At 34.0% G+C, this 24,842-nt stretch overlaps 1 protein-coding gene across 3 annotated transcripts in view; it reads right to left on the reverse strand.

Annotated features, from left to right (window-relative positions):
- Nucleotides 1-24,842, reverse strand: part of LOC145684073 (uncharacterized) — a 166,686-nt gene that overhangs the window by 38,744 nt on the left and 103,100 nt on the right. For all 3 annotated transcript variants that reach the window (XM_081755929.1, XM_081755928.1, XM_081755927.1), the window contains exons 10-12: nucleotides 23,287-23,322; nucleotides 10,010-10,089; nucleotides 6,035-6,126 (exon numbers count right to left, since the gene is read on the reverse strand). In XM_081755929.1, coding sequence (XP_081612055.1) covers nucleotides 6,035-6,126; nucleotides 10,010-10,089; nucleotides 23,287-23,322 — 208 coding nt within the window. The remainder of the gene's footprint in view (nucleotides 1-6,034; nucleotides 6,127-10,009; nucleotides 10,090-23,286; nucleotides 23,323-24,842) is intronic.

Below are 24,842 nucleotides of genomic sequence, written 5' to 3' on the forward strand. Positions count from 1 at the left end.
TGTTAAGATTGACATAACACGTAAGTTTCATTATGATATATATTATTTTCTTTAAAATTTGTATATTGTAAATATTATGCGTTTTTGCACTTACTTTCACCATTACCTAAGAGCCCAAAAGAGATTATACTCAGTATCGGTGATACACAGATTTAATAGTAGAATCATAATTTTCCAAAGAGTCAATATTTTCCCTTTTCCCGTACGTTTCAATAAAATTCTGATTAATTTCGCTCTTTGTTTCAATATTCGTTTCGATAATTTATTTATTCATACATTACTTTATATTTATATCCACATAAAGTGGATAACGCATAATTTTTGGAATAAAATATTATCCCAGGTTACATGAAAGTGATTTTAATTAAGTACTAATTTACTCATGTGAAATTAGAATGATAACAACAAATAAAAGTATAATGCACAGGTTAAAATAAAGCAAATAAGGGTCAATATAATATTACGATAATATATTCAACTACTTAAGTCTAGAATACAAAGCATCTCCCCAAAAATATATTCCTAGATATGTCTTCCGAGCATTGTAAAAATATCTTTGCAAACGTCGATCACTTGACAATTCTTCTGGAATTAGTGACCACGAATATGAAGCTACATAGGTGAAAAACTTTTGTTGAAAATTCGAGAAAATAGCAAAGTATAGATTGATCTCGCGTCTGTGTAGTGCAGTAGATACGAAGTAACAGTTCTGCTGTTGTTGGTGCAGATCTAATATGCATGAATCATCGTCTGCTCGCAGTCGCAAATCATATGAAATTAGGGTTCTTCTGTATTTTATATTCTAGAGTACAAGTTTTTTTTTGTTAATTGGCATTGATGTGACATGATGCAACATTAGTTGCCAGTCATTACTAAATACGATTGAAGAATTTCGTTGTAGGCTTTCGCAAATACACAAGACTATTCAAGGACAATCATTAAAACGCCATAGGAATAATCGTAAACGAACATTTTAATGCATGGGTTGTAAATAGAGAAAAGTTAGAGGCGAAATCTGCTTTATAATGCACATCCTATCCATGTTTCTTGACAAATGTTCATTACAACAAAGATAGATATATCTAGATGTATTCTCATTGGCAATGCAGTATCATCATCTGTCTTATTCTTATTGCGTCTTCAGTCACCTGTGGTACACTCAGCGATAAAATTAGTAGAATCCCTGGCTGCTACAAGTCAATCAGGTTGGGTTCGGTAATCATGTTGTTCTTACAAACTGCTGGACAGATGCAACCCAACTTACACATAACGTTTCAAGCAATTGGTAAATCTAGACGCCTAAAGACATATTTTTGATGAGCGTGTTGTCCAATGAGTTCAATTCATCAATGATATCATAATCCGTTGTGTTTATAATGTATATTTCGCTACATACTGCACATAAAGAGAAAGAGAGATCACTGATTGTCTCTGTGTGTCATAGAAGGGTAAGAGTAATATAGAATATACTTAAGTTAGGATTTGGTATTATCAGGTTAATCAAAAACATTCAGCTTTTTAGAAGCCAAAATTGGGAATATTTTCAGTCATTTCCAAATAACATTATGAAAATACACATTTACTATTTTATTCTTTCGATACTCTATATTTATTTTTGAAGTTTCCCTGCATTTTTATCTCGTATTATTTTCTGTTCTTTCGTAAATTTTACAGATTACGACATAAGTTATATGTTCTTTTTACGCAATGTACAATAACAAAATAGCATGGCGAATTTGTAAATTCTTTAAAATAGTATTTAAATTCAAAGTAGTAACAATAAGAGGAAAAATATTCTGATCATATATATTCTTATCCAAGTTTAACGAAAAAAATCTCGCATCCTGCTAGTTTTCTTTGTAAGCTCTTTCAAGGTTCATGTGCATATAGTATTGGCAGCGTTTTAAAACGGAAGAACAGGTTTTTTCGAGTGTGAAAATATAAATAAAAGTCAGAGTTTTGTTACTTCGATGTGTGGTAGCTGAAATATTCGTTTTACATGAAAATCAAAGCAACACCGTTTTGAATGATCAAGTAAAATTTTCATCTCACATGATTATGAAAGCAACTTCATCTTTGATTATCGCTGCAGAAAAAAAATGTTGTAATAATTTTGGTGATTTTGTTTGCAATTTTGTAATTGAGATCGATTCCCGTTTCCCCTCCTTCATTTTAAAGGATATGAAAACATTCTTTGACAGTTTTGGAGAATTTCTGCTATTATCAAATGTAACCAATACATTCTGATTAAGTTTTATAAAACGAATAACATCGGGAGATCCATAATTTTCAAGAAATCATCTTTAAAGAATTAGTTTGTTTTGTTCTTAGTGATTCAGTCCAATGAGTGAGAGCTCTTTCTTCAAATTATCAATGCATTATCATATGTATGGTAAGAGAGAAATATTTTATCTGTTTTCTAGCAGTAGAAAAGCCAAATATCCTAATCTGATCCCAGTTAAAGGATAACTGTGTTCAAGGATTCATATACAACAGCTCACCCTATACTGCTTGAAGGTATACTGAACGTTACTGGTACATAAAAACACCATGTAAGTCAGAGCTGTTTTCGTCACCACCGACTTTGTACAATAAGGATTTACGCAATAATGTTGTTTATTATGCCGAAGACATTTTGATTATGGGGAAAACACCTAAGGATTATTTGAATAGTTTGGACACTGATTTGGAGAGATTAGAAAATTAAGGTCTGACTATCAATATTGAAAAATCAAAACTTTTCAGGGAATCAATCGAATTTCTACGGTATTCTGTTGATGCCAGTGGAATGTGTTTTAGTGATTCCAAAATACAGGCCATTAAAAATTTACCTGTTCCCACCAACGTAAAGGAAACAAAACAAATTCTTGGTCTATTTAATTGGTTTAGAAGATCTGTTCCTCGGTTTGCTGAAATTGCTGAACCCTTATTTTCTATAACCAAGATGAAATACCGTTGAAATGGGGTACTTTGCAAGAACAAAGTTTCCATCAATTTAAAATGTGCATTATGAAAATATCCGTTTAAATCATCCTACGTATGATTGTCCATTTTTTGTACAGTGTGACGTCTCGTTGTCTGGAATTTCTGGGATACTTTGGTATCGGAATCCTTCACCTAATGAACCAGCTGTCATACATTGTGTCAGCCGAACGTTAAAGAATGCCGAAAAGGGATATACTACTACAGAAATTGAATTACTTGCTCTGCGTTTCTCATTGCGAAAATTTGCTCCATATCTTAGTGGATGTCATTTTACTGTCATCACTGATCACAGTTCTTTACTTCATCTTAAGAAGGTACAAGGGTATAACAGTCGTTTATTAAGATGGCCCTTAGAACTACAATCTTTTGATTTTAACGTTCAACATATAAAGGAGATGGATAACGTCCCTGTTGATAAATTATCTAGATTGTTTCCGAATGAGCATCATCAGGTATTATCTATAAATGAATTTGAAATCTTACGAGAGGAAATATCCAAAATTTCTCTGGAGGAGTTGCGAGAACATCAAAGAAATTATGAAGAATATGCAAAAATTATACATCATTTAACATCTTGTTCTGGAAATTGTGATTGTCCTCGTACTTGAATGCATTATATCGAATGTCTAATGATGTGTTAGTTATCAAAGATTTTAAATATGAATATAGGAATAAAATTTGTGTATCACTAATATTGGTGCCTCGCATCTTAAAGGCATGTCATGATGATTTCGGACATTTCGGATATTTGAAGGTGTATTCCTTAATTAGCAAATCTTTCTATTGGAAATTTCTCAGATCCCAAATCAGAAATTATATCAACGATTGTGAGGAATGTATGAAGATCAAACATAATTATCAGTCGCTATATAAACCTATGATGTCAATAATACCTGAACTACCTCATTCCTTTATTTCAGTAGATTTGTAGGAACCTCTTAGAAGAGCGCCTACAGATGAAACTTACCTTTTCACTGTCATGGATATTTTTACCAAATATTTAGTAGCATACCCTTTGGGTAAAGCGATTTCCTCAGCAATTGTTAATCGAATCCTAAATGCATATATATATATCTCATTGTTTTCGTGTAGAACATATACTTTGTGACAATGGTGGACAATTTTGAAGTAATTTGTTCATACGTGCAATGAACAAAGCCAATATTAAGGTGCATTTTGTTACTCCTTACCATCCCAGTAGTTCTATCGTGGAAAACAAACAGAAACATTGGTATGTTATTTAGATATTATTGTCGTGGTAAGCACTCTGACTGGATTATATATGTTACTGAAATTACTTACTTTTTGAATCAAATCGGTATCAGATACATTGGGTGTAGCGCCAGCTAATATCCATTTTGGAACCGATTTCATACAACAGATTGAGCAACATTTTGGTATTACACTCTATGAGAATGATGATACGAACTATTCACATCTTGTGAGTATGGTGCACTTTCGCAGGATGCAGAAACTTAAGATTCGCAACCAGAAAATATAACATCAATTAGGTAAAACTAAGATTCAGCTTAACGATTTAGTCTTTGTAAAACTGCATCCACAAAGTGATGCATCATTAAAAAGAATTTATAAGTTCCGTGATTCATTTGCTGGACCGTATCTTTGTATAAAACAAGTTAATCCTAAAGTTTTTGAAGTAATGCATGTGAAGACTGGATAAAATTTGGGGTTACGTAATATTGATGAACTTAAGCTATGGCGTCCTTCGCAGTATACTAGAAGTAAATGGATGGAACTAGTTAAAAACTTTTGTTTCATCTGAAATTATGAATAAAATTAACATAAATGACTTGTAACAAGTGGCATTAATTTTAAAATGGAGAACAAAGAACTTTAGAGATATAAAACATGTCACGTTTTATACTAATTTATAACTTTTAATACCAAATTAATGAATTTGATGGACATATAAGCTAATTGTAATATACTCGATTAATTTTGTATTTTGATTTACCGTAAGTGTAGTTTTGATTTCGTTTAACGTTTACATTCTTTATATAAATTCTGTACACACATGATTACGATAAGATCTTGTCTCTTGTTCAGAGTATAACTTAATTTTTGTTCTGATATTAATTGTAATTTTTTATCTTCAATATTATTGATATTTTTAAAAAATATATGTACTTGATGCTTTTTCGTTCAAAGAACAACCATATGAATATCATAAATACATATTTTTCAAAACCTTTTTTATTATACCCAAGTAAAGATTATTAACTTGTAACTACATTTAATGGACTCAGAAAGGACTTAAAAAATTAAATAGCTTGTAAGTCAAATTTTGAATGTGCCTTATCGTCGTTGAAATGTAGAAGTCAATGATAAAATTTCAAATAAATATGATAATAATATTGTTATAAAAATAAATATGATATATATATATATATATATATATATATATATATATGTGTGTGTGTGTGTGTGTGTGTGTGTTTGTGTGGGTGGGTGGGTGCGAATTGTAATTTTCGAATATATGAGGTGCATTTGAAAACTCGAGTGATTAATACGTATTACCTAAGGATCCAGGATTATTTTCTTTTAATAGTAAATCCAATAAAAGAGTTCCATAGTTCGGGCGACATGATGTAACAACATCTTGTATTTTCAGTGTACTTTTAAATTTCTCGGCAATGTATAATTTTAAAATATGCACTAACCAGTTTCAAGAAGAAGGAAAAAATACGAAAAGGATAGAGAATCAGAAGTTGATTATAATGTGATGATTTGTGTTGAGTTTTTGTCTGTTCGTTGTCATAGTAACGACTTGTAAATAAATGAAATAATTCCGGAACCATTATACAAAAGTATGTATGCATAATTAAAAAGGTGTGTATTTATTTCAATAATTGCTTCAATAAAGGCGAGGAAAGCTAAAATGCAATATCGATTTCTTTGAAGTGGTTTTAAAGATATATCTTGTTATAATTATGACTGAGGACCTGTTTATAACGATTTACGTTATAACATAGCACTAGAGAAAGCAAGTGAGGAGTACATTATTAATGTTTGATAAATTAAAACTTACACGCTAATGCAATGCCATGCACTTAAAACCCATTCCTCATTTAAGATTGCCGCTCCACACCAAGGTACTGTCTCCATTAATATGATGGAAGCCTAAAACGATTAAAACATTGAATAATAGAAGGATGTTTGTGAAAAAAAGGTAATGTTCATTCTAAAAACTAGTGAGATTAGTACAGAACAAAATGGCAACGCTCATGTGAAATTTGGAAAGACTTCAGGTTTTAAACTGCATCATATTCTTTATGGTATTTTGTCTGAGTTAACTCACTCGTTTTGGAATGAGAGTTAACATTGTTTTCCACATGCTATACGATTAGCAGTAATAAAACTATTATAATAAAAGTGCTAATAGAATAACACTCTTTTGTTTATTTCTAATGATTAGAATATTAATATAATTGTTATTAACATTTATTTTAATTATTTTCAAAGAAATACAGTTTATTTTCAAGTTAGTATATTTCCGTCCGTTTTGAGAGAATGCTTAATACATTATTTTATTTTTCTTTTGTTTTAAAATATTGTATATAAAATTACCCAGCATGGTACTTTAGAATATATGTTATTATTATAGAAATTATTACGTAGCAAGTATAAAACAAACAACCTAAAATTGAATTAGTGACATCGACAGTTTCAAGCGTAGAGTAGGAGTAAGTTCCTAATTACTATTTTCAGACAAATAGTTTTATTAATTTTCTCTTTTTTATGGTAAGTATAGCATTACTTCTTTTACTTATGTCGCTATGATTCTCTGTAAGTTGTTTGATTACGAATAGAGCGTTACGTTCAACAACAAAGGTATGTGATACATGCATCCACAGCTTAGCGCAAGATATAAATCACGTACTCACACGAAGCGCTGAACCATGTCTTCCGAGAAAAAAGTGTATACGCTAATTGTATAGCCATATAGAAGTTTCGATAGTCTGTTATTATTACGTTGGGTGTCTCTCGAATTTTCTTTTTGCTTCTGATGTCATATTCATTCGTACCGAGGGCCACGTTCTCAATAATGTAAAAATATCACTTACGTAGCAACAAAGAAGTTCCCGGTACATTGTTTTTAAGTGAGACTAAGCCACAAGAAAGTGACGAACAGACTTTTGAGTTGGAAATGCTAACCTGCCATCAAATTAACCAAGGTGACTGAGATTGTTCCCTGAACTTCGTTCTCCAAACTAACGGGAAAGAAGTTTAAACATTTTGTATTATGCATGTTAAATATAGTGAACCACAGTCAGAATAATCACAATATTAATTACATATGTGTTAAAAAATAGATGTTGCTCGAATAGATAATTCGAACAACTGAAACGATTGTAGAAAAACGTCGATAAATGACATAAAATAGGGTATAATATGGCTGTTTTACGAGCAATTAAGCTTTCAACACATTGATTATTATTTCTAGGAAAGTGGCCGGATAACAATTTAAAACTTGATGGATTAGTATATTTTCTGCCAAGTACATTTTAATACTTATTTGTGGAAAGGAAATAATTAACAATTTTAATGTGTTAAATATTTTGCTTCTATTGTTTTTCATTATTAAGGCAAATTATATTTTCGCGCAACATTTGTACTACAAAGTATCCTAAATTATATGCTTTGCAATAAGGAAACATTAAGTACTGCATTACTTTTTAGGTTACGTAACTGGTTAAGAAAGAAAAGGATTAATATATGCTCATCTCAATTCTAATCGATTGTTTAAAATATATTATTCCTAACGTAGCTTGAATTTGCAGTATATATAATTCTAGAAATATATTATCTACTATAGATGAATCATGTTTCAGGACTCATACTAGGATGTTTAATTTCCTTTTAACATACTTACTTAGTGTGCCTTTTGAAGTTAAAATAAGTGCATAACCGTTATACGATTAGCTTGTTATATGACTTTAGTGTCTTAGTGGGAAACTCGGATTTTAGCTTGCCTAAGTGCCAGAGTTATCAAACTTAATAATAAATACTATTAATATTAAATATTGTATTCAATTGCTCTTAATTATTATAAATGTTCAACATTAATTTATTGAAATTAAAATACTAAGTTCTTATCTTGCCATTCGAGTTTCACTATATAGAATTATTAAATATGTTCCTATTCTGGCGATTACAACATACCATGGTTTATTAACCCTAGTAATGACAATATGAGCCTTTGAGACATATAACTAATATATTTCATACGAAGCTGACTTGATTAAAATATAATAAAGTCATTTGTTTTAATTGACATAGTCCGTTTTTCACAACACTCAGTTATCTTTTTAGTTTATTTTTGATAATAACAGTGATAATATAAGGATGATAGGCTCAAAGAAAAAATAAATACTTGACCTTAAAGTCCCTTATCATTATAATTGTATTTGGTGGGACAGTAGATGACAGTTCGGAGCACGATGCTATTCTTGTTATTACATTTATATTTTATGACTATTCTATTATTAATGATTCAAGATCTGAGTTTATAAATAATTACTTATATAGTCTTTTCAGTCCTTTTGTTTGTAGGATCATGAACCTAAACGTTCAGGAATGCTACAAACAATAACAATTTTACAAACTTCACATTTGCAAACACTAAAAAATTGTTGCGACAGTAAATTAGACCAACAATTCTGAAAAGCTGAAATTCTTCCTAACAGAAACAGACTACTTTATATTTAATTATTGAAGTAGAGAGGTAAATTAATTTTATTCTAAGATAATATCCCTGTTTCTTGTTTCAGAGGCGGAGCCATGCATCGACCCTGCAAACAATCGACAAAGCGTTACTGACTTTCACAAAAATGCTTAGGAACCTATCCTGATTCACTGAATTTCCAAGATGAATCTGTCAACAAACCCGAGATAAGATGCGTACAAGATTGTGTATGTATTCCCAGAAAGTAGAGAATGCTGCAATAGAATGTAACTTATGCATGTAAAATGATTACAAACAACACAGCAATTTGAATACAGTTTGTATGCGGTGCAAGGAGAAGCAGAAAAGTACAAGTTATCTAAAGTAAGGCACTAATAGAAGAACAGTTTAGAAAAAAATGAAAATTCTGATTCTTACATCTAACAGTCATGGCATGTCAAGGCTAAAAGAGACAATGATGCTTAGAATTAATGACCTCATTAAATGAAGAAAATGTGAGGAAACGGGAGAACCCGAGAAAATCCATTCGCAGAATGTTTGTCTCCCAGAAAGTATTGAATATCGAATTTGTGATCAACAACTAAAAGTGCAATTGCCAGGAACATATAAATGCTTTTCTTAGTTGATATCACTTAATTGATAGCAAGTATGTCCACAGATTAATAATAAAATAGAAACATAAACGTGGAGGCTTCAATTAAAACATATGTATCACTCAGTGAGTTACTTTCTCATGATACGGAAGAAAACTAGTTTATCACTTCTAAGCTAAGACATTTTTCACAATTTTCTATATGCAACGTGTGATATTTTATTGTGATCTTTTCATCATACTTTCAAATAATTCCATGTACAAAATTATATTTAATTTAATACATAAAGGCATTTTCTAAAATTCAATCATATTTTTCTTTTCAGATTAATACAGCTATATTACGCTAAGTTACGTCTGAATGGATTTTTTAAATTTCATCGCTAACAATAACTTAGACTGCAAATGCTATTATGATAGATATTTATTTCAAACTACAAATATTCGATATAAAAATATTGAGCTATTGGGCGTAACTAACCTAATTCGAGGAAGTTGACAATGTATTTAAACATGTAAATGCATATTTTCAATCATATGTGAAAATTAGATTTCTACTTTTCGTATATGTAGGGAAGCTATATCAAGTGTAAATAAAATAGTTATTTGACACTGTTGAAGTACATTAAACAATATGGAAATGAACTGAAGTTAATACAGAACATTTTACGAAGTAAATAATATTCTATAATTACAACGTTTAGAATATCTTTAGCATTAATTACCATAAATTCAAATTCTCCTGGCGCTACTGGGGCTCCGTTGTAAATAGTGTGCTCAGGGGGAAAAATATCCTTACCGATCTCTGAAAGAAATAATATATATTAAGGGCAATTAAGACGATAACTTAAATTGTATATACAATTTACACGATTTACATACAATTTCCATAACAACAACACCTGCTATTTGACTTTATAATCTACAATCCGAAAAGTAATGTATATTTTTTTCCGGTCAACGTAAAAGGGTGAATTTCGATAGTATCCAAGTGTGTAATTAGCTTTCTTTTCTTAAACGCGAGAGATTATATTCCTTCTAACCAAATTATTCACATACAAGAATGCAAATTAACACACACACACACACAAACACACACACACACACACACACGCACACACACACACACACACACACACATATATATATATATATATATATATATATATATATATATATATATATAAGGAAATAAAAGAACAGATCATAAGTTACTACAGAACAAAAGTAATAATTAGGTAGTAGGGGTGGTAATACAATCAGTGTTCGAGGTGTAGTTTGCTGCCTCCTATCATAGTAATACTTATGTCTCCTGTATGGCTAATTCGAACACTCTATCCCTTCCAGACGTGACACTCACTTTTGTGAGGGTATATTCAAAATAATTGAATTACACGTATGTTGCTTAGAAAAACTTCGGACCGGGCTCGAACAAGTGTGATAACGAGAATTGGTGTGCATCAATTTAATTTGTTTGCATGTTTCTGCCATACTGAATTCTTTTTGTTGAAGGATATTGCTAGCTAGGGGCTATTGAACGAGTAATTTTGAAAACTTCTGTAAATATTACTATTGCCGTTTTATTTCGTGTTCTTATTGTATGCGTTGCTACATTAAATGTTGAAAGATGTTGCTCAGTGAATGTCATGAAATTTGCTTACAAATTTAATGCTCTATTTGGACAATCATTAGTAACCCACACAAAAGTGAGTGCTAGTGCTAAACGATACGCAAATAGTCGTAGACTTCGAAATCCGTCAGGACTCTAGTACTCCTTATCCAGATACCAGTGTATGCTATGGTCCGGCAGTAATCTTAAGACTGGTCTAGATGTTTCCTGTAAAACGTGCCTGCAAACGTATTTCGAAATATGTTTGTCATTAATTTCTGCTAGAATAGTTAAGCGAAAGGCAAAAAATCAAACTCGAGCACTTCAACTTAAAAGAATTACCAAGAATAATTCATATTGTAGGAAGTGAAACTTCTAAAGAGTAAGACATAAGGGAGAATTCGAAGAGTTCACATGAGACAATAACAAAATACCTCTACTACATTGGAAGTACAGCAAATCCATTGCGATTGTATCGCCTAGCACTGGCTCCAAAGCCATTGAAGATGTCCGAATATGAAACAATCAGAACGAGGAATATAATAATGATCGTTGTCCTGCTGTTAGGACTTAAATGATCAAATGCTGGAATATTTTCGGACATGTATTAGAACCAAGAAGTGGAATCTTAAAGTGATTTTTAATTTTTTGACTTGACAATTGTTTACTCATAGCTCGAGTACCGTCAAGACTGTGAGATACTAAATGTCAAGAAACAAAATCAGGTTGATCTCCTGGATTTTCGTCTCTCTATTTTACAGTGCCTCTTCGATGGACCAACTCGAAGCGCTCACCTGATCAGTTTGAAGGACCAGAAAATGCCTAAACCCCATCAAAAAATAGTTAAGAATAGAAGACCTAAAACAATCCTATCATGAAACAAAAGATTTGACGGGTATAATCACTGACCTATAGTGGACAAAATTTAGTCTCCAAGATGCTACAGACTTCAGGGTTACATGTCACGATCCCGAACAAAGTGTACGAAAATGTAATTTGTATCTGCGCCTTTACAAGGACGGAAAATGATTCACCAAGTTTTACGCAAACGAGTAATGTGAGCATTAAGCATTGTCATTGCTTGGTACTTTCTTATTGTGTTCTAAGTGTTAATCTGGTTTTGAGAAAAGAAAAAAAGTATACTGTTTAGTACTAGTAAAAGGCATTATAAGTCACAACCGTCACTTTGTGAGTATCAGGATTATTAGGGGTTAAGTACAAACCATTACAATTGTGAGCATCGTGTTTTTCCCCTCCCCTTTGTGGGAAATGTCAAGGAACCCTTTGCTGTACGAAACTTTTTAATGGATTTTTTTAAAAATTTCATTAAAATTATACTTCTAGACAATCTCAGAACACACCAAATTATTTTTATTTTATTTTACATTTAATAGTTGTACCAAAAAATGAATATCAAAGGTGGTAAGTACAACTTCCCACCATGAAAATTGAAATACATTAATGGTGGGGAGTAATGCTCACCACCTTTCTCAATTGATTACTATACTAGGGTGCAGCGTTTTACCACTTTTTTCTCGGAATGAAATGTAATACCCGGCTAAAGTGGCCAATCCACATGGACATTTCAGGTGTAGATTTTTTTTCAAATCAGATAATATCTTGTGTGAGAACTATTGCCTCAAAGTTTCAAAATTTACTTGAAAATTACAAAAAATACCAAAGTTGTTCATTAATTTTAGTTATGTTAAAGTAAACATATTTTTGGTTAAATACATGTCAGTTGCTATGAAAACTGACATTCAAGTATAAAAATGCCAGATATATGCCCTTGGGGGGAATAGGGGTGCCTCCTTTGGGGCCAGAAAAGGGGGCAAATACAGTACAGTTAGGCGGTTGTGCAGCTCCTCGCTCACCTGGTAATATAGCATGGCCAAGTGACCCAGAGCCCACCATGTAGAGGTGGCTGCACCTAGGGCTCCTCTGCTAGACTTATCCAATCAACCAACCATATGTTGGGCCGGATGAACTGATCCGATTAGTCACTGTCAGGAAAAAATGTCACAAATTGGGACTTTGATTGAAATTTAGACGCAGCTTGCCTAGAAAGTAAAGTTGATCTGATTATTCCGCCTCTAGCATCACTGGCACATACTCGGGAGACTTCTTCAGTGAATAATTTTACTACCCGTCCTACTGCCACTGTGTGGCACGGATGGACGGTGAAGGACCATTCTGGCACAGTGTTGTCTAGAAGTGAAAGTTTGACCATGAGCTATTTGTTTGGTACCGTCCATAGAACTTATTGGTAGTACAGTTATTGAAACATCAGTGCTTTCCCAAAAGATCATTGCAGTGTAATCGTTCGCTTCAAAATTCAGTCTTGGAATGTTATATCTAATGGAGTTATGGAGGTTCCCTGCTTCGTGTTCTCGAGCACTAAGAATCTTGTGTAATGCATCTTGTCGGACAGCAAGTAGACCATCAGTCATCATGGCGAGAAGAAATTTTCTGGTAGTGCAAAGAATGCATTCGTCTGAATGGATGAACGGATTACAGCCTGGTATTCCCTTGGTAAGTGTCTAGACCTTGAATGGTCTCAAAGACGTGAGAGGACCATCAGCAATGAAAGACTATGTTCTAATACAGCATTTCATAACCACACAGACTCTTAAGTGGGAATGTCGCAATTTCTATTAATTTGAAGTAAGATTTGAAGCTTTCCTGGCGGCGTATATGATAAAGTTCTTCTCGGGCAATCAGCCAGGTGAAAACTGGTGAATAGGCCAACGTTTCGAGAGCTGTCATCGTTCTCGTCATCAGGGCAATTATGTAGAGATCAGCGGATATAAGTAATATATACTCTGGGCTGGAGAAAATGCTGGTTCCTGATTGGCTGAAAATGCTGCTTCCTGATTGGCTGGTTCAATCTGAAAAACTGGAGCTGTGATTGGCTGGCTATGTTCCGTAGTCCGTGCTATTGATTGGCTGAGGGTTATCTGAATGTTTGTGTGTCGTTTTCTTTGCTGTGGTACTGAAAGCTCTCGAAACGTTGGCCTATTCACCAGTTTTCACCTGGCTGATTGCCCGAGAAGAACTTTATTCTATTAATTTCTTGGTTGGTTTTTTGTTTTCATATACAATGTTAAAATTCTTTTTGCACTAGTCAACTACAGTGCCCGAGAATTATCTTGGCAGTGACGTCAGCGCTCTCAGTTGCAAGGCTACCAACTTACGCTACTCACAAATAGTACTTCGAAAGCTCACTGAACGCTTTGTACGTCACGTCGAAACTGTAGTGTAATAATATGCTGTTAGCAAACTATGGGAGAATTTAGATAACAATTGATTTGTATAATTCTAGTATATATGTGCATTGTTATGACAAAGAAAGAAAAAATAATATTACACTAACAATTATCAGAATATTTTAAAATGTACACAATAAATCACAACAATACAAGTAGAAATAATTTACTCTTACCTTTAGTCTATCATTGGTGAGCAACCGAGGTCGTCTGAATCGTCGCTATAAATTCCAGGCCCGTCTTCCCGATCACTGTCTGTTACAGAACTATCGGATTCTGAATGGCTTCCAACACTCACAATTAAATTGTCAATCCGTTCATCCATAAGACAGTCCTTTTCCCAGTAAAACTGTTCCCATTTTCGCGAGTTTTCAACAGCCTTCCTCCAGTCTTCTTTCGTTACTTGTTTGAAAGCTTCTTCAATAAGCTTCTCTACACTTTGTTTGGTAAAAGTTTTGTTATTGACAGCGATGTATTTCTTCACGTTTGCCCATATTAATTCAATAGGGTTAAGGTCAGCATGGTATGGCGGTAGTCTTATTACTTTATGTCCTTTGCTTGTTGCAATTTCATCAATAACATATTTTACATGTTGAGGTTTGTTTTTCTTTATCAATTCATAAAGTTCAGCTTTCAAGAAATCCGGACTATGGGGTACATTATGAGCCGATAACCAGGACAACATTTCTGATTTTCTACTATTGGAAGTTGGAACTTTTTCAATTTGTTTGTTGTGAAATGGAGCATTGTCAAGAATGATCACTGAGTTTTCTGGTAAATTTGGAATGAGTTGCTCTTGAAACCACGAAAAAAATTTATCGCCATTCATGTCACCATGATAATCTCCAGCACTTGATTTAGAGAAAAAGACCAGCTTTGCACCTTCTACAAACCCGTTTTCACTACCGGCATGGACGAGAATGAACCGAGGACCTTTTCCAGTCGGAACTCGTAACCCTCCACAGCCCTCCGAATCTAACCAGACTTTCGGTACAGTATGATGCGTATGAACGAAACTTTCATCCAAGTACACAAATTGTCTTTGAGGTTCGTTTACGCGCAACCTCCTCACTTCGCGTATATATTTATGTCGCCAAACGACAATATCGCTTCTTTCAAGAAGCAGATTTCTATTCCCAATAGAATGTTTTTTAAACCTAAAACCCAACTTCCGCAGTATTTGTCGTAATGCCCACTCAGAACCCTTGAAGTTAATGCTTTCCTTAAGTTCACACAATAATTTATTTACGGTCACGGCAATGCCTTCAGCATACATATTGTGAATTGTTCTACGAACTACTGCTTCGTCGAAAGAATCTAAATTTGTTTGCCTTTTCTGGGTATTTGGTCTTGCTTTACCGGGTGTCACGACGGGTTGTCCTGTATTTAGACTTTTCTCCTTCTCTTTCACAATTCGCCACACGGATCTCTCACTGACACATGTTGCTCGGGAGGTTTCACGCACACTATCAGATTTATTATTGTTTGATGCAAAAAAGTTGTAAACATTAAAAACAATGTCTCTTGCATCACTATGCAACGGCTTGCCTTTCTTTACGGCACTATCACCCATTTTTATACACAAAATTTCAAACACGAGAACAAAACAAAAGGATTCACAACTCTTACCAGTCACTACACACTGTATAGCCCTACACAAAGAAAACACGCGCTTTCCAGTTCATTTCGTTTCTTTTTTTTTTTTTGTTTGGTGTGTGTGTGTTTTTCCTGGAAGCGCTGTTCCTGTGCCCTATCGGTAAATATTAGAATTTTCGAAGCTACATTCACAACCCCCACGCTCTGTTTCCGCGCGCAAGAAACACGTTCACATATCATCCTCTAATTCAAGAACTGTGATAGGTAAAAACATGGGGCTTTCTTTAAAATAAACTTTAAACTTCCCTTTCCATTTCGTTCACTGCATGTTTGTGTCTATCTTCAACAGAACGGAAGTTTGTAGCATGTTGAAATCTGAATGTTGTTAGAACAGAATAAAAACTAAGTGGCTATCATTTAAAATTATTTTCCACATACTTATAATATAAAAGTCAAATATAAAATAATCATATTCTTCATGAAAGTTATATAAATTGAAAAGCAAAAAATATAGCATTTACGTCTTCTCGAACTCCAGTTATCGTTATACAAAGATAACAAGTATATTTGTCAGAAATTAATCTCCCATTTCTGTTCATTTGCTTTCGCTTTCCTGTTGTAGAGAACACTGCTTGCTGTTAAGTTGGTATTTGTGTTCCCGCATTTTCTCATTCCTGGGATTGGACGTTGAATTGAACGAAGCGTCTGTTTTAACCAGTGGGACTGCATTTGAGCAATAGCGGTGTCTACGTCACTGCCAAGATAATTCTCGGGCACTGTAGCTAGCTTTGTTTAGTTTGCCAGGGAACATAGAAACAAGCTCTTCCGGGCATGCTCTGGAGTCAATGGCTTGAGATATCTGGAACAAGCATCTCAGGTCCTTACTGAGTTTTCTGTGCTCTTCTGGACTATGATGAGGTAAGTCATATTTTATTAGTTTGAATAGCAACACTGAAAGCTTTTCACAGTTAGATAGTTTTAAAACTATGGGACGTGTGTAAGAATAGGGGCTTGAATAAGCGCCGTGAATATGCATGAAGAGAGCTCGGAACAGCAGTTCATTAAAATGCAAGAGACAAATAAATAACCCATTGCATATGTTTTCCTGTTAGTTCCTCTAATTTTCGAAGAACAACTCCATTCCAAGCAGTGTTAGTGTATGTTCCATCACACCCAAGAACCTCAACTTTATCAAAGCCAACTCTGAGTTGGTTCATGATGTATTCGAAAATAGTTCTGGTCTCGTCATGTGCAGAGCCAGAGGATGGTGTCACGTGACCAACGTATTGAGAGTTACGTTCAGCCACAAGTGATAAGTGCTCTTCTCTAACGATGTCTGTGTGTATTTTAGTGTCATCCTTCTATCATCAAAGTATAGGATTTTAATGGGATCATCATTTCTAGAACTTTCTTTTAAATTTCGAGCAAGTTTAAGTTTCGCACACCTTTATATTCCTGTCTACAGTTAAAGCAGATGTTATGTCGCTAGATTTTTGAGAAGTTGTGATTCCAGCCTTTGAAGCTGCCTGAAGCACAGTTGTTATATGTGCCGCAGCCCTCTTGCTTACATTGTATCTCAAACACCGTGTGCGTGGGTTTTCTCGGGGTACTCCCGTTTCCTCCCACTTTATTCATTCCACCATTTCATTCATTACTCATCATCACCGTCTCCTTTAGCCTAACCGGCATAACCGTGGGACGTAAAACTTAAAGATTTCATTTCATTTTTACATTGTATCTCTGAGCAATCATAACAGTTTCAGTCAAATCCACGAAAGTCGTTCCCAAAGTAATGCCTTCTTTTTTATGGAAACTAATGGAGATACATAACTAACAACAGCACAGCTAAACAGAGCAATATTTCAGCTACAGACTCATTTTTCGACATAGTTCTCATCATTTGTTATGCACTTTTTCCAACGATGAACCAGAGCCTGCATGAAGCACTTGTAGAAATGGGTAATCCATGGACTGTCTTTTGGATTCCGGCTCGTAGTGATAACACCACGTATCATCTCCAGTGACGACGCTATCCAAAACAATTGTCACGTTCATCTTCATATTGGTCCAGCAGGTCCCGAAGGAAAAAGCAAGGACGAAAAAAGCTGTAGAAACGCTTAATTGTACTGAATTTACCCTCTTTTCCGGCCCCAGAGAAGGCACCCCTACACCCCCCTAAGCGCACATAACTGGCATTTTGAGACTGGAATGTCAGTTTTCATAGCATCTGGCATGTATAAACCCAAAAATATGTTTACTTTAACATAACTAAAAAAATGAACAATTTTGGTATTTTTTTGCAATTTTCAGTGAAATTTTGAAACTTTGATGCAATAGTTCTCACAGAAGATATTATCTGATTTGAAAAAAAAAAAATTATACCTGAAATGTCCACGTGGATTGGCCACTTTTGCCAGGTATTACATTTCGTTCCGAAGAAAAAGTGGCAAAACGACCCATCCTATTACTATACTAATCCAGAGGCTACTAAAGAGACATAAAGAAAGAACAAACATTCAGAACATTTTCCTTGCCTGTTCGTTTTTAACTATGCAATGTAGAAATGGAAATTTTAACAAGTGTGAAAAGATTGGTAACAAAATTTATCTTTTCTCAAAACTAGTGGTACTTTGGAGGTAGAACATGTCCATGTTGTCCTCACTTCTTTCTTCTTTGTGCTGCAGACAGAACACCGCTTCATTATAGAATGCTGAAGCATGTGTTTTACCTCCAGGTACCTAATGTTTTCAGCGACATGAGGTTTGTGATCTTTTACATGCGCAGCAGGAACAGATTGTGTTGCTCTGGCTGAGAATATTCCTAATTGCCACTTTGCTAAGATATTTTTGTAAACTTCAAGTCCAATGCTTTGTTTGTTAGCTGCTTTTGAGAGCTCACCAATTCTTTATGCAGAAAGACATTGGTTATTGAAGCATGTACCAAACGAAAGAAAATATGTAAATCCCATTTATGGGGCTTACGACCAAAATTGTCCATATAATTCATGTTAGAATTGTATTCTATAGTTCAAGGAATTTCTTTAATATGCCATTGTTCTCTTTTCTTTTTACTGAAACATTATCAGATAGATGATGATAGCTTGACAGCAGATTTAAATCTTTGCTGCCTTTCCATCTAAATACACATAATCCTTCATCACAATGCTTCCAATCGTATTCTCTTCTCTGCATATTCTCTCGTCCTTTACCTGTAGCAGATTTTTTCTAGCGGGATTCACAGTTTCACATGCGAACATTCCAATGTTGCGCAAGAAGAGGGGCCGTTCTGGGGACATAAAGTAATTGTGAATTAACAATAAGTGGTTCTTGTTGAAGAAGTTACTACACATAGAAATTATAACTTTAGTACAAACCTTTCTCCACCTTGTCCACGGTATTTCCAGTATACAATTCAAATTTCAGATTTTACCCTGTCTCACCACACAATATCCACACTTTACATCCTCGCGTGATTGGTTTATCAAGCATAAATTGTTTCATTGAATTTCGGCCATTGAATTTTATCACGATTCTATCGAATTTAATGTTCTCACTATCACTAGATATACCACTAATATGTACACTGAACAATTTTGTTTCAGGTCCATCAAGAGGCTTAGGAAATATCTTCTTTCCTGGAGTCTCGAACGTTAGATCATCGTCAGTCATCAGATAAACTACAATCGGAGTCAATAGGTATTTGCTTTCAAATCTAAAAAATTTCTTCGTCTTCAGAAATTGAGTCATTTTCGTTGACAAAAAATTCTGATATGGAAAATTGTCTACAGAAATTACTCTGAAACATTCATACTACAAAGAACGCTCATAAGACAATGAAAATGGCTCACGAAATGTTTCACACAAATAACACATGCCATATGTACATCGATAACCCAGAAAGCAATTGTTTCTTTGGTGGGATCTAATGAGCAGAAAATGTTATTATTTTTACACTGCACACAGTATTAGGCGAGAACCTTAAATCGTTTGATTTTGTTCAATCATAAATTTCAGGGATTGTTCACAACAAAAACCTGCTAGCAATACCAATACTTCATAACAACGATATCACAATAACTTTGATAATGAATGTTTGTTGTAGTTCTCCTATGTTTAGAGCATGTAATCAATCACTTGCTTTCAATCTACAGATTAATATTTGAACAAAAAAGTAGGAAGTGCTATGAAGTTTTCTATAAACAGAAAATTCGGGTTAAAAGATAAACTGTTAAGTGCTGCTTCCCACCGTGCACTTTGCAGAATATTAAAGTGGTAAGCCTTCCTTCCCACCGTGCCCCAAAGAGTTAATGAGGGTATGCATGGATATCATTTTACTTAAGAAATTGCATGTTTCTTGTACATCATAGATGTTTAGATTTAAACGTTATATGCTTCTCCTATATTTCATTGAAAACGTTACATGAACTGTAACACAGCGGATATCTCTTCTTTCACCTCAATATGATCTATTAAATGGTATAAAAGTCACCTTTGGATATCTTCCTCCGTTACACGGTTATTAAGTTAAAGAGTAGATGTTGGAAAGGACGGCTTCTAATAATCATAGTACATTATTTTATCTTTTTCTCTAGTAACAGTTACTCGTAAATAGGTTTGGGTAAAAAAAGCATAATGTCAATTGAAGATGTGGGAGATATCATTGAGACGTTATCGATAGAGAGTTTTATTACCACTTGTTTTACTTACAATAAGTAAAACTGATAATTCATTCACTCGATTCTCTTGCATATCTTCTTCATTGTAAGACAACCAACAAATGCTCAAAAGGGCCTGCACAAATTAGCATGGATAATGGGATGAACATAATATTCATGCTCTAAATTGGAAGACATCTATGGTTCTCAAAGAAAGCGACTTAAAAATAGTAGTTAGCTCTGGCAGTTGCATCCAGAACGAACATTCACATTGTTACAGAACTTTACAGAAAAAATATATATACTCAATGTAGAGCTACTAACAACAGATAATCATCAAATCCATAAATTAACTATTTCTTCAAATACCTAGGTACATTTCAAACTGGACTATTTAGCACCATAATTCGCGGTAACATTACAACACGCTCTGTCAGAACGGAGAATGTAGTGCAGCAAACAATAATGCTGAAAAAAAGAAATAACATTTTAGTTTTAAAAGTACAATGAGGTCCACTATCCCATTGTTTTCTTATACCCATCACATGTTGTGGTTATTTCTATTCTTAAGACAAATAAAGACATATGTTGCAAGTTGTAGGCCTCCTATTCTTAAATTTGGGAGTTCGTTGTGTAGATTTACAAGTCAGTTTCAAAGTAAAATTTATATATTCAAGTATTATTTAAAATCAATTACCATGCCAAGATTTTCTCTAACAAGATGTGCGTAGATTATATAACACTGATGATCTTGAAAGGTGAATTCGCCAGCACGTAAGAAAGATATTCAAATGAGCAAGAAGCCACTTGAATGTTGTAATAGGAATCCTGCTAGAAAAGCTTCCGCGAATTGATACTTGCAATAGGACAAATGTTCCGGTATTATAAAATTCGGAAGAATTGGCCGTTCTATGATCATAAGTGATTGTTTCTATTAGCTTGTATCTTTTATTTTTCAGCAAGTTGAAGAGGTATATCCGACAGCGCTGTTCCGAATACGTTAACATTTTCTTAATTTGATACGAATTGCTTAGAGTGAATCCTATCTTTAACATGTTAGAAAAAAGTAATTAAATGTTAAATTAGTAGCCTCCGGATAAATCTTCGTTTAGCTGAAATTTTTGCTATCAAAAGTAAAGAGTTTTCCCTGACTGGCGTTGTGGTGATGAATAGCGATAGGAATGTTTGGGATTTTAATACGTATTTCGTTGATGGTGTCTGACGAACAATTTTTTGTCTCTTAGTAAGCATATCATTATTTACTCGACCGGTAACCATTTGTCGACCGGTAACCATTTACTCGACCGGCAGAACCCTTCTAACGAACAATTTTGTTGATTTGGCTAACTTAGAAACACCTAAACAGTAGATTGCTATTTGGTTTCTGGTTCGAACTAATACGCCCGTACCATGCAACAATAGCACTCCAAACTTGAATTACCTCGGTGTAATTTATTAGGATTTCTTCACGTCAATTGGCAGGAGCTTGGTTTAAAATTCCGTCAAGGTGTATAGGGAATCGTTCAAGTAACAATGTGGAATCATATGCACTGCTTTCATGTCAATGGAAAAGATACCTTAATCTCACAATATCTCATAAGTTGGAACTATCTCAATAATAACACGCTCAGCATCAGCATCCATTCATACACGTGAATGAATAACTACGAAATTTGTTACTGAGGAATATGCAATCACATAGGAATAAGGTAAACAAGTTTTGTATTGTTCTACTTTAATGTACTTCATCATTAAAAGCAAACTAAATTAGCTCTAGGGATCATTGTCGCGTTAAAGTACATTCATATTCATTATAAAATTATTACTCCTAAGTGTTAACGAGAAATTCAGGTTTCTCACACAAATCTAGTTCTTCAAGTTGATGTCAAAATTAAACGAATCAATTTTTTAAAAAGTCAATCACGAGTAGTTGAAACATGGAAAGGTCTATTCTTTGAATGTTACAATAGCGTACTAATAGTAATAGCGTAAGTAGTAGTATTGAAAAAATATACCAGCAACCACCATATATAATCTGGTACGGTAGGTGATTGCTCGTTAGTGTAGAAGCCTTTGATGCGGGATACCCAGCTTATATTTGTAGTAGTTAACCATATGATTTGGATCCCATGTTAAATGTGTAGGTACAATTCTCGTGCAGCCTCTTTGCAGAAAAACGAGGGCAAGAATACAATTAAACAATAAAGTTAATATTCTCAATAGTTCGCCTTAAAGGAAAGAAGAAATCAATTTATAACTCCTCCCATGTTGACTCTAGAATTGTTACTTAAATAGTTCATATTTTTCCGACCAGAGTATGTACTTGTTTATAAAATTCAATTAATTCGTAACAGTTTCCGCAACGTAACGTTATATTCCTCAGACATTATGTTATGGAAACTGTTACGAATTAATACAATTTTAATACACAAGTACATATTCTGGTCAGTAAATCAATTTACATATATAAAAGAGAAATATATATCCAGTAACATATTTATAATTGAATGTTACAATAGCATAAGTAGTAGTATCATAATCATAATTTTCATAATCACCATTATCATAATTTTCTATATACTTTGGAAGGTTTTTAAACTTTCGAATAGTTTAATTTTCTTGAGTAAATCATTAAATTTGTGACAAATTGGTGTGTTGGTGTTTAAGTGTATCTCACGTGTACCTGAATGTACTTCAAAGTACATCAAATCTGTAAATTTGCGTGTATTAATTCTTTAATTTTTAAATTAATTTAATAATTGAAATTCTACCATTATTTTCTTTTACTCAAATCATTATAGAAAGACAAATCAATTAAATTACTTCACTACTTATATTGCAATTAACTACACTGTAATCTAATCGCATGATACTTACTGTCCAGTATATCGTATTCTTCAGAATAATCAATGTCTGTAGAAAGCAAAATAAACAGGATTGAGTTATTTCAAAGTATTTGAAATATGTATACTACGAAAAAAATACAAAATCACGTTGTTGTTTCTTGAGATCCAAATAACGAAAAAGAGTGATTTAATATTTTTAATAAAATTTAGTTCTTTATTTCTTCATTTCTTTCATCCAAATACATTAGTTGTAATTTAAAATTACATTGTTGCAGTTGAAACAATAATGAATAACAATGAAGAATAATTAGTATACAACAATATGGACACATTACTCTTGTTTTTAAAGTAAGGAAATCTCCTCCAGTGCTTTACCAGGAGGTATGGTTCCTAGTATTGAAGCGACATTACCTCTCTGCACCGCCATGCTTATTCTTTGCATTAAGAAGCTGGTTGCTCTTTCGTCACCGGATAACTGTGTGATGCGTTTTCCTACTTCCTTTATGAAGTTTAGGCCTTCCCTTCCCTACGAGCCACCGGATTTAACTGCAACTGGTACGAATTGATATTTTTCCATAAGTTGTTGTATTTTCTTCTTTTCTCTATCTCTTTCCGACCTGCTGCATTGCCCGCCTGGATTGAAGAGAAAGGAAGGTTGGAAAGTGCAAAAGTGTCTGTGCATGTAAAGTCCCAAATTAAGGCTTTACCTTTTTTCCAAGGAATTAAGGACATCCGATCTGGTCTTTTTCCATCTGTTCTACTACAGCCATTTGGCTCCCTTATTGCCGGTACACGTGCGGAGATGAGTGCTCTCACAATGATGTCGTTGCAGCTCGAGTGTCGAGGGTGTCTACCTGTGCTTTTTATGCAGGAGAGACCTTTTTATGCAGGAGAGACCATGTAGTCCTTTTTTGTCAACAGGATTTTTGTACGCTTGGCATTTATGGGGTTCGCAAATAATTGCTCCCAGTCTTAACGCAATTGCTATTCTAAAAGATTCATCATTCAGGCGAAGGCCTAGAGGACGTGAGGGCAAAGCTTTGAGCCAAGCACCTGCCTCAATGGGCGATGCAGCGATCAGTCTCGCCTTGTCTTCTGGGTTGTCGGAAGACTGTAGTAAAAATGAAAAATTTTGATTGTATGGTAGGTTCTTCCCATGTGGATTGTTTAGCCCTGAAACTGAAGTCGGGTAAATAGGAGCCCACCAACAATGACCATGTAGACGAGCAATCTTGAACTTCATAATCCCAGTGGAGATTGTTGTTCTGTTGGAGAAGTGATTTTATTAGACATTGACAGCCGTAGAATGATGCTAAGAAGGCGGGAATAGCCAAATCTAAGGCTCTTCGAATGCCTAATCCACCAAGATTAACTGGGAGAGATGCCTGAAGCCATGTGCTATCTTCAAGGACACAATTTAGGATAGACTCCAAACCAGATTTTATACTGTTGTCGTATCTTTCTAATAAATCCTCTTCTTTCGATGAAGGTGAACATCGCAGGAAGTATAATAATCTTGGGATGCAAAGTGATGTTCTTAGTAAGTAAAAGGCAGAATGAACAGATATTGATGATAGACGTGAGAAA

The sequence above is a fragment of the Thermobia domestica genome, chromosome 4 (assembly GCF_964235325.1).
Source record: "Thermobia domestica chromosome 4, izTheDome1.hap1.1, whole genome shotgun sequence".
Classification (NCBI taxonomy): Eukaryota; Metazoa; Arthropoda; class Insecta; order Zygentoma; family Lepismatidae; genus Thermobia; species Thermobia domestica.